Here is an 11105-nt window from a genome sequence, read left to right as displayed (position 1 = left end):
AACCTTCCAATCTTGCACATTTGGTCTCTTATTACATCTGCTGTAAATTCCTTTAGCTTATTCTCTAGTAGTTAATAGGATCCACCCACAGGAATTGAGTAAATGAGCTGGGAGTAGCCACATGGAGAACAGAAAGGTTGAGCTTTCTCAAGACTTGAGAATAGATACATTCTTAAGGTGTTACAGTTGGAAGGAGACTTAGATTCCCTAAACTCGTTTTCAAACAGTTGTATGCCTCTGCTTAAAATAACTCTAGAAACACACTTAACAACAACAGAAAAACTCCATTGAGTCCCCCTCTTGCACATCTCTAGAACTTGGGGGTCCTGAGAGGCACACTGGAAGCCCATCATTTTACAAACTCATGACAAAGGCCGGGCAGCCTGTTACATTGGGCTCTCAAATTCTGCTGTGTTGGTGGTTCTTGTGGAAGCCGCCTGCACTTTAAAAAAGATATTTTGGACAAAACGTTTTGGTATGGAGCACAAAAATAGACTACTTGAGTCCAACTTTCAAGTTTCCAAACAAGGGAGTCCAGACCTGGCTAGCTCGGGGAGACCGGGACAGTGCAGACCTGGCTGGGAGCCGGGGACCAGACGAGCATAGGGAAGTGCAATCTGCGGAAAAGAGGCTGCCCGCTAGGTGGCCGGCTGAGCCACCTTCCAACGGGTGTCAAGGGTCCGGGTCACATTCCTCCTGGACTACAAGTGTCCAAACGACAGCAGCATGCGGGCGGAAGGGGCGGGGCTCGATACGGAAGTCTCGGCCAACTCCTGTCACGTGGGAGAAGGTTCTACGCATTGCTAGCATTCAGGTGAGTGGAGGATTTTTGATCGTCAGTAGTGTGAATCGCTGAGGGCCATGAGCTCCTGCAAGTCATGTGACCTCCCAGCCCCAGATCGTGGTGTATTTCCGGTGTGGAGTTGCACTCAGAATGCAGTTTAGTTCCAGCCGAGTCTGGATTCGGAGACCTTTCAGTTTGCTTGGGGTGGGAGGAGGACCTAGACTGTGGGGGGAAGCTAGAGGAAGCCTGACCTCGTGAGTGTCTGGATCAGGCAGCCTTGCTTCAGGACCGGGTTTGGGGTGGCAGAGGCAGCCTCCGGGAATAATGCTCCAATTGTCTAAAGAGATCGGGAGGCAGGACACCGCCCAGTAAGCAGCCTTCCTGAGGCCTCTGTCACTTGCAGGTTTTGAAAGTGGAGAGAGTTAGCACAGGAAACGGCAGGCGGGTTCTTCCCGTGAGGAGGGGCAGTGAGAGTGACTGGTCCTCTTGTTTGACAGGAGGCATGGCACTCTGGCGGGCATACCAGAGGGCCCTGGCTGCACATCCGTGGAAAGTCCAGGTTCTGACAGCTGGTGAGTGTCTCCGGGATCTGAGGAGGAAGAGGCTCCTATTTAGCTCCCCTGAAGGGGTTGACTTCCTCTCACCTCGAATTACTCTGTTTTGGAGGGCGAGGTCCCAAAGCTATTCCTAAAATATACACACTAGGACGCTAGAGGGATGGCGCAGAAGTTAGCAGCACTTCCTGCTCTTGAGGGCCCGACTCCCACATCAGGTCCCTCAGAGCCACCTGTAACTCCAGCTCCAGGGAGATCTGTCACCTCCAGCCACTTGGGGCACCTACACTCGCTTGCACCCACTCCACACACACATAATTTCAAATAATTTGAAAGTGAAAAGAGACACATGGTTCTGTCCAGTAATACTATAAGTCCTCACAAACCTAAGTAATCTTTGGTTGGTTGGTTGGTTTGGTTTTTCAATACAGGGTTTCTCTGAGTAGCCCTGGCTGTCCTGGAACTCTATAGATCAGGCTGGCCTTCAACTTAGAGATCCACTTGCCTCTCCCTCCCAAATATTGGGATTAAAGGGGTACGCTACCGCTGCCTGGCATAAGTAGTCCATTCTTAAAAGCACTGACCCCAGGAGACTGCCCACCTTGAGAAGCTAATGTTTTCCTCCTACATTTCACAGTGTGCCCAGCACACACACACACACACACACACACACACACACACACACACACACACTGTGTCATATCGACCTCCACAGGTCTGTTAGTTAGATTACTTGAGTCCACATTAGTCGATCACACGCCTAAGTGCTGAAGTAACTTACTCCAGTTTATTTTTCCTTAGTATTTTTTTTATTGTGAAATGTGCAAAGCAGTCGTGTATCTGGTTTAAATAATAGTAAAACTGAGTGCTTCTGAGTCAGTACTCAGCTTTAGGACTCTTTGAGTCCCTCTCCTCAGTTCATGTATTTCACTTCTTTGTTTCATTTTTATTTCAAGAGCCACACTCTAGCCCAGGCTGACCTGGAATTCACTCTGTAGCCAGGCTGGCCTTGAACTTGCAGCAGCTCCATCTCGGCCTCCTGGATGCTGAAATTCCAAGCGTGAGCCACCACAGCTGGCTGCGTGACCACTGTGCTGAGCTTGGCCCACGTCATTGTTTTGCTTGTCTTCCCTGCCTGTCATCAGACAGTGTGCTAACCAGGGCCTTGCTACTCCACATCCAGTGAGGAGGCAGCAGCTGTTCCCGCCTTCACTTTGCTGGTTAGCCAGGACAAGGGGACAGGGCAGGGAAGCATCACCAATCCTCTGACCATCAGAGATCGGGTCACAGACATGCCTTGCCTGTGTTTAGAGAAAGACCCCGTATTCTAAGGAGGGCTGTGGGCTTCTGTGGGGAAAGAGCGAGGCTAAAGGCCAGCGGAGAGCGGTGGGCCTATTAGCAGAATGGCCCTACGTGAGCATTAGAAACTACGCTCACTACCTGTCTGGCCGGGAGGTGGACCCCTGTGCTCCTCCCTAGCCCCTCGATAGCATCCCGTGCCCATCCACCTCTTGTCCTCGGAGTGTCCGGCCCGCATGACTCACCTGGCTGGGTGTGTGGTGACTCATACTGGACTGTGTGGCTGTGATGGGAACAGACACGCTGGGCCCTTTGCCCAGCCTCAGATTCCCTCGGGGCCCCTGGCTGCCAGATAGAAAGGTCCCCCCTTTCGGCCATGTTTCCCTACCTAGATGATCCGTAGCCGACAAAGGCAGGAACTAAAGCCTCAAGGGTTGCAGGTGCAGAAATGGGGTTAACTGGGCTGCCTGGTGTTGTCTGTGCCACGCTCTTTTTACATGGTCTCATATGTCCGTTTTCTCCTGACACTGCTGCATCCGTGTGTGGTCCTGCAGCAACCTGTAGCCTCCTAACATTTCTCTCAAGACTTCCTTCCTTGCTGCTCAGGCTCTTTGGACCAACCTACAAATAAAGGGTGGGGTGGGCTGAGCTCACCTTACCATTTTGGACTGTTTTCTGAGCACAGTTCTCCAGAGGTCCCGTGGGACGGCTCACACCGGGAAACAAGACAGAGATTTCAGACTTGGAACTAGAAGGCCAAGATCGGAATCTCAGAGCATAGCACTTAGGAGCTGCCTAATTAGTCCACGTCAATAAACCTCTGGGCCTCAGTTTCCTCAATTAGAACTTAAAAGGTCAGTTAGGGGAATTATCTCTGAGAAGCAGCTAAGGAAGTGTCGTTTATTTATTTACTCACAGTACTAAAGATGGAAGCCACAGCCTCACACATGCCAGCACGCATGCTCTCTGGATGATATGCCTATCCTCTTGGGCCTTTTATTGTTTTTTTTATATTATTTATAGTGTGTGTGTTCAAGCCCGTGGGTCACATGTGTGAAATCAGTTCTTTCCTGGAACTGACTGGAACTTGTTTGTTTGTTTTGAGACAGGTTTTCTCTGTGTAGTTTTGGTGCCTGTCCTGGAACTCACTCTGTGGCCCAGGCTGGCCTCGAACTCACAGAGATCCACCTGCCTCTGCCTCCCAAGTGCTGGGATTAAAGGTGTGCGCCACTACCACCTGGCTTGGAACTTTTTTTAATGTACAATAAACTTGAAGGTTCAAGGACTTGGCCTTTCCTATGATTATCGGCAACCCGTATATAGCAGACTCCTCTTTTTATAGAGGGGTTTGGGCTGGGTTTGTTCCACTTTCCCTAAATCTAAACATGGAAAAATATCTTTTAATTATTTCCCATTTATTTATTTATTTGTTTGTTTGTTTGTTTGTTTTGAGGTAGGGTCTCACTGTGTAGCCCTGGTTGTCCTGGAACTCACTGTGTAGACCAGGCTGGTCTGGGATTCACAGAGATCCAACTGTCTCTGCCTCCTAAGTGTTGGGATTAAAGGCGTGCGCCACTATGCCAGGGCTGGTTATTTATTTATTTATTTATTTATTTATTTATTTATTTATTCACTATACATACATGTATGCCTGCAGATCTCGTTACAGATGGTTGTGAGCCACCATGTGGTTGCTGGGAATTGAACTCAGGACCTCTGGAAGAGCAGCCAGTGCTCTTAACCTCTGGGCCATCTCTCCAGCCCAAGGCTGGTTATTTTCAATCAGAATCTCACTGCGCAGCTCAGTCTCGCTTTAGACTTACTGTGTTGCTAAGGCTAGCCTTGAACTCATCAGTCCTTCTACTTCAGCCTTTCAAGTGCCTAGATCATAGACATGCACCATGCCCAGCTTACGGATAATTATCTTGGCCTTGGTCTTCCGAGCAGCAGAGCCTGAAGCTTATGTACAGATTAGAACGTAATCCCTCCGAGGGCCAGAGGGAGAGCGGTACGAAGGGGGCATTATTAAATCAGCCGCCCTTCAGGGCTTCTTGGGCTCCATACCTTGGAACTGACTATAAAAAGCAAATTGAAATGCCTTATCGGATGAATAGTTATTTCTGGAGAAGAGGCCTTAATCCACTGGCTTCCTTCCCCCACTGGCCAGCATTTCACCCCAGGGAACACTCAACTCCTCTGCTACCTTTTCACACATGTGTGGTCCCCATAGGCCTTAACGGTGAGACCCTGGGTGTGACAGGCCTGAAGGAAGCCATCTGATTCAACTGCAGTCGTGGCTAGAGCAGGAGGCAGGGGAATCAAGACCTGCAGTGGTTCAGCGGAAGTGGCCAGTGCACCGCTTTTGGGCCAAGCCAGAGTCACGACCAGGGCAGCCTGGGGGAAAGGTTGACTGCGTGTTCTGCAGAGTCTGAGTCAGCTTCATCCCTTCCTTTCTGCAGGGCTCTTCCAGTCTCCAGTGGGCCCAGAGCCCAGGGCCCAGTTCCATCCGTTGCAGGCCACCCGAGCCGCTAAACTGTAGGCAGATTTCCTGGGGACCTGAATTAAGTCAGAATGTGAGTCTCAGGGACCTTGGTGCTGCAGAAAGGGAAACAGAGGCATAAGCAGGATATGACGTGTGCTTAGGTGTCACACGCACAGCTCTAGACCTGGCATCAGAATCTGGGCACCGCTACTTGTACTCCAGCCCTGGTACGTGAGCTGCTGGGGCCTCGGGACACTGAGTGTCCACCCAGCTGGGTTTAACCGTGAGAAGCCGCAGGACTGGCCGTTTTGTCTCATTTTCTTCAACAGGATGCTTGTGGACAGGAGTGAGCTGAACACTTAGACTCATCTCAAGGAATACGCTTTCCTTCTCAATGGAGCTTCAGCTGCCCCAGGCTCTGGCTCAGGTCAACCTCCTGCACCAGCTAGGAGGCCCCTGTAGTCAGCAGCACTTTTGGCTCAGTGCCAAGAATAGTTTTCCCTGCAGACCCCACCTCCTATATTTAAAGGGATGCTTCCTCTCATTTCAGAAAGCCGCTTCCTGCCCATCTGCATCTCATCTTCCGTCAACACTTTATTTTCTTGCACTTAAGACTCTTTCCAAAAGCAAGTGTAGGAATCGAGAGGAAAGCAGGACGATTTGGCTCTACTCATGCCTTGGAAAGGGGTGGGCAGGTTGGGGCTTTTCCATTGATGGGCAGGGAATGGTCTCAAATAGATCAGTGTCCAGAGCCAAACATTCCCCCCCCCCATGGGGAGGAGTGACGAATGAGAACTGGCATCTGCCCAGAGGCATGATGTCATACTCAGATCAGTGTCTACTCACTAGGCTCTGTGCCCAGCTTGGCTTTGGGGCACCACTGCCCAGCAACCTCTCACCCTGGCCCACCGGGGCTCTGGGCATGATGTGTTTTGAGACTTCCCACTCTGACTCTCAAGTTCAAGGAGAGAGGAACCAGATCAGTACGCCGTCCCGGTTAACCAGATATCGGAGTGGTTTGGGTGTTTGGGTTCCGGGCTGGAGACAACAGGAAAGGTTTGGATGTTTGAGTCCTTCCTGATTGATGAAGGCTCACTTGGGCCAGGAATGCAGGCCTTGCTCTTGGTGTGGACCAAAGTCTTCAGCCATTCTGGAGTTGTTGCAGGTCCAGTGGCCATCATCTCCTATGAACAGAAGACGAGCTTCAGGATACTGTTATGTCAGAAATGAACAGACCTGGGTGGGCCTACAGAGTCCCTCCTCAGGTCATTGCTCTGAAGATGGCATGTCACCTGGTTCTGCTTCAGACTTGATGGGTGCAGTCTGGGACCTAGACTCAAAGGTTTGGGCGAGGGGATACTCAGACAGTGCTCACACACACCAGCTTTGCTCCCTACATTTACTGCGAAAGAAATAACAGGCACCGTACTATGACTGTCTGAGAGTCTGTACAGGTCACTTCCACCTCCCCAAAGGAAGTTTATCAAAGTACCCTAAGCAATCAGGAGCTGCAGTCTGCATGCATCATATAATGGACACACTTTAACTAAAGGATGAGTCTTTCCCCATCCCCCTGCCACCCAGGAATCGGATGGTCTAAGTACAAACACATATGGGCTACTCATCATCAATATGCCAGGGACTCACCCCTGTGAGAGGGGACTTCCACTTACTCTTGTGGACACCAGGACACCATAGGTAGTCCTTTTTCAGTGGCTGAAGGCTTCCAGAACCATGGCATCAGTAAATTGGTTTTCATTATAGTTCTGCCTTTAGTTTGTATAGCTATTGATAAGTCATGAAGAGAGGAAATATGCAAATCTCAATTTTCTGAGAATATTGCTGCCTGCCCTCCCTATGGGTAACAAGGAACAGAGAGGATAGTCTGGGGATAATATAGAAGTGCATGAGTACATAGTAAGCTTTTTAGTGTTCTTAAGTGTGTATGTACCTACATGTATGTGTGTGCATCACAACTGTGCCTAATGTCCCTAGAGACCAGAAGAGGCCAGTAGGTCACCTGAAACTGGACTTAGAAATGGTCGTGAGCTGCCATGTGGATGCTGGGAACCAAACCCAGGTCCTCTGCAAGAGCAACAAATGATAATGACTACTGAGCCGTCTCCCCAGCCCCTGATTTGTTTTTCTAATTTTTTATTTGGTTTTGCTTGAGTCAAGGTCGGGCCTAGAACTCATCATGTAGACCATGCTCTCTTTGAACTTGAAACAATCCTTGTGCCTCTGCCTCCCAAGAGCTGAGATTACAGGCATGTGCCACTGTGCCGGCTCAGGGCACGTCTTCCCTATGTGGATCTTTTAGACACTACTTGGATAGGGTAGCCCGTGGCCTCTGAGCCTGCTTCTGCCTGTGCTCTGGCCTTGCTCCCCTGGCCTGAGTTGATCCAAACTCTACTCCTTACTAGGTCACTCCATCTTTCAAAGACTCTTTAGTTAGATGGACCTGTGGCTACCTACTTCCCAGGCCTTTTGTGAGGATTAGTTGAGTCCTTTGTGAATTGTCACTATCTTATCAAAGTGGACTGTTGTTCCTTCATTTCTCAAGTGCCTTCAGCCTTCCTAGGGTCATTTTTCCCCCTTTATGCATAGTCCAGGAGAGAGTCCTAAGAGAGCCCCGAGCACACAGCTGATGGCCACACACTGGGAGGCAGTGGGGCTGAGGGAAGTGTAACTGACGGGGAACACACTCTGGGTTCCCTGACACCCTAACACTCGGTGCCTGACACAATTCTTCAGGTTGAGCTTAGAGTTCTTTGTGCCTTTCCCCCAAGCAGTCTGGGTGTTTGGGGCTGTAGGTTTTTGTTTGACTGTTTTCTGAGCACCTATCAGGGGCTTGGTTATGTGTGGGGACGACAACCAACATGTCTAGGAGTCTACTCTGGCCACCCACCCCCAACCTCCAGGAATTCTGACCTTGCCCTTGGGGAGACCAGGCCTGACTGTTTGGGGGAGATTGGCAGGGGGGGGGGCGGGAAAGGCAGCACGGACTTGATGGGATGCTAAGAGGAAGAACTGCCTGATGGCCAGCTGCCTGGGTCACCTAGGGTTGCCCATCACCGGCTCTAGCTCCTAGCTTTCCCCAACCCCCTCTGACTAGGTTGGTCTGAGGAAGTGCTGTAGGAGAGGCTGTGGGGGAAGAACAGAGCTGTATGTGCAGCCAGCATGGACGTCAGAGCCAACTCCGGACCAAGGGATGGGGTGGAAGGATGTGTTTGCCCAGTGCTAATTGAGGGCATGGGGACAGCGGTGACTCCGGGGCTAGAGGGGACTCTCATTACTCAGCGAGATGGACGGGCACGCTGGAGATCATGCGGTCACTCCCAAGCGGCCCTGTGACTGTTTGTTGGAAACCATCACGCCATCATGACAAGCTGGAAGCTTTAAATAGTGATGATTCCAATTCTGCCTTGGCTTCTAGGAGTGGGCGTCCGTGCAGTTAGGGGAGGGGAAGCAGGGTCAGAGGTCTGAGGGGAAATCGCTCGAAGTCCAATCGCCAGGTCAAGGGTGTGAACGGAGAGTCTGGGCGCGTCTTCCTGTGTGTGTGATCGGTGGCCAGGACTTCCTTGGGGAGGAGGCGCTCATTATCAAAACAAGTCAACATCTTCTCTGGCACTGTTTGAGCACATTTTAGAAAGAGTTATCCATACTGTTATCTATCAATAAAGACCCCCTAAGACCGAAGAAAAAGACATTGGCCAGAGTCTGGCTTTGAGCTTGCAGGGAGTAGAGACTACTTTTTTATTCTCCTGCACAGTCTGTTAGTCTTTGGGGGTCCTCAAAAGAATAGTGTCTAGGAGTCAAGCTCCCTGGGTCTCTATTACCAGCTATATGAAGTCATGGACCTTCATTCCCACGCCTCTAGAATAAGAGTTTAGATGGAATGCTCTGGGAGGCCCTTCCAATCCTGGTCTCTGCAGTTCTAAGCCATAGGCTTTAGACTTGCTTTCTTCTATCTGGGTTTCGGCCCTGGTTCCCTTACAACTTACTGTATGTTCACAGATCCTGGCCTGCTCACCTCCTGTGTTTTTCTGTCCCCCCCCTTCCCTCTCTTTCTCTGCCCCCCCCTTCCTTCATGGTTTGTTTGTTTTAAGATGTGGTCTCACTGTGTACCCCTGACTGGGCTGGGGCTCCCTATGTAGCCCAGGCTGGCCTCAAACTCATAACAGTCCTACCTCTGCCTCCCAAGTGCTGGGATGCCAGACATGCCCTGCCAGTTTTTGATAGGACACATGAGAAGCTGTCCCCCTATCCTTGAGCAGAGGGCTTCAAGGCAGCAAGAAGGGCCTGATCATTTGCCAGAACGAAGTCCCAGGTCTCAGAGTGCCGAGCCTCATTTGGTCAACAGACTTACCTTTTGGGAGATGTCCTGATAACACCTGTGTACCCTGCACAGGGTCACTGATGGGCCTAGGTGACATTATCTCACAGCAACTGGTGGAGAGGCGGGGTCTCCAGGAACACCAGACAGGCCGGACCCTGACCATGGTGTCCATGGGCTGTGGCTTTGTGGTAAGTTCTCTCACAGTGGGGCTGCAGGGCCTTGGGCAGTGGAAATCATTCTCTGCCACCCTGTGGTGCCCATCGGCCGCTCACACCGAGGCCAGCCTGTGCCCTCTTCCTCTTAGAGTCTGCCTTCCTCAGGATTTGGTTTCTGCTGTCTTGGGGAGGAGCTTGGTGACAGAGAAGCCAAGGGTCCGTCACTGTGCCCCGCCGCCGCCCTGTTTTTTACTCCTAGGGCCCTGTAGTCGGAGGCTGGTATAGGGTTTTGGACCGCCTTATCCCCGGCACCACCAAGGTGGACGCACTGAAGAAGATGTTGTTAGATCAGGTGAGCTAAGGAAAAGGGAGTCGGGGAGGAGAGCCTGGTTGGGCTGTGGGCACTCAGCTTTCGCTTGATTCCTCTTCCCTAGGGGGCCTTTGCCCCATGTTTTCTAGGCTGTTTCCTCCCCCTGGTAGGGGCACTCAATGGAATGTCAGCCCAGGACAATTGGGCCAAACTGAAGCGGGTAAGTGGCTCCCTGGCCAGCAGGCTGGCTGCCCCAAGGGAGGAGGCAGGCATAAGTGATGTTAAGGGGAGGCTCGGGCGGAAAGGAGCCGAGGGGCGTCGGGGCAGGACTGCCTTCTGGGAACAGCGCCTGTGTGTGTGATTTTCATGCAGGGCTGTGGCAGCTGCTTCGATATGTGAGTGATAACTGTTCCCTCCGTCTTTGCAGGACTACCCTGACGCTCTCATCACCAACTACTACGTAAGCGTTGACCCCTCACCAGCTGTTCTGCCTCCTTTAGTCCAGAAGTGCCCTGAGGTTGGGGCCCTCGTGGCATAGGAATCCCTCTCTTAGGATCACTCTCTCGTACCCCACATGGGCACCTTGACCAGGGAAACACCCACCTTCAGCCTTTTCCTTTGTGGAGCGGGGCCAGGCTGGACGGGGAGTCTGGGTGTCAGGGAGCGGGCACCCACTGACCGTCACATTTTCTCCTCATAGCTCTGGCCTGCTGTGCAGTTAGCCAACTTCTACCTGGTCCCCCTGCATTACAGGTATGACAGATTCCCTACCCCACCCTTGAAGGGAGATCTCCAGTTGGAGACACAGTGATAGTCATCTCAACCTTGGCCTACTTCAGGACTTCAGCCAGCTCACTGTGTCCTGGTCGGGCCTCCTCAGGGTCTCCAGCCTTTCATTTAAAGCCTTTGATCCTTTACAGAGACCATCTTAGAGTGCCCCTGGCTGACCTGTCAGCTCCCCTGGAAGGCTTTGGCTCCCACAAACCTTTTTCCATCCCACCCGAGTTCCAGGTTTGGTGGCGCATATGCAGGGACAGTACCTGGCTGTGGGACACGGAGGCCTAAGTTAGACAGAAAGGTACAGTCAAAGACTAAGCAGGAGCCTTATCTGGTTAGTTCACCTTGGAGATTGTTTTGTCCCAGTAATAAAGCTTGTTGCTGAACTGCAATTAAAAAAAAAAA

General features: G+C 51.3%; 1 protein-coding gene across 5 annotated transcripts in view; it reads left to right on the top strand.

Annotated features, from left to right (window-relative positions):
* Positions 1–721: 721 nt before the first annotated feature.
* Positions 722–11105, top strand: part of Mpv17 (mitochondrial inner membrane protein MPV17) — a 14776-nt gene continuing 4392 nt past the window's right edge. Inside the window, exons 1-8 of one of the 5 annotated variants that reach the window (XM_028874767.2) lie at positions 722–814; positions 1282–1356; positions 9531–9646; positions 9873–9965; positions 10048–10143; positions 10351–10383; positions 10624–10676; positions 10844–11001. In XM_028874767.2, coding sequence (XP_028730600.1) covers positions 1287–1356; positions 9531–9646; positions 9873–9965; positions 10048–10143; positions 10351–10383; positions 10624–10676; positions 10844–10988 — 606 coding nt within the window. In that variant the 5' untranslated portion in view covers positions 722–814; positions 1282–1286 and the 3' untranslated portion in view covers positions 10989–11001. The other 4 variants (XM_037198096.1, XM_028874770.2, XM_037198097.1 and 1 more) reach the window with 4 other exon arrangements.

This window comes from Peromyscus leucopus, chromosome 22, assembly GCF_004664715.2.
Source record: "Peromyscus leucopus breed LL Stock chromosome 22, UCI_PerLeu_2.1, whole genome shotgun sequence".
In the NCBI taxonomy this organism is placed as follows: Eukaryota; Metazoa; Chordata; class Mammalia; order Rodentia; family Cricetidae; genus Peromyscus; species Peromyscus leucopus.
The sequence above is the reverse complement of the archived record's forward strand: the minus strand, read 5'-3'. Positions and strand labels throughout refer to the sequence as shown.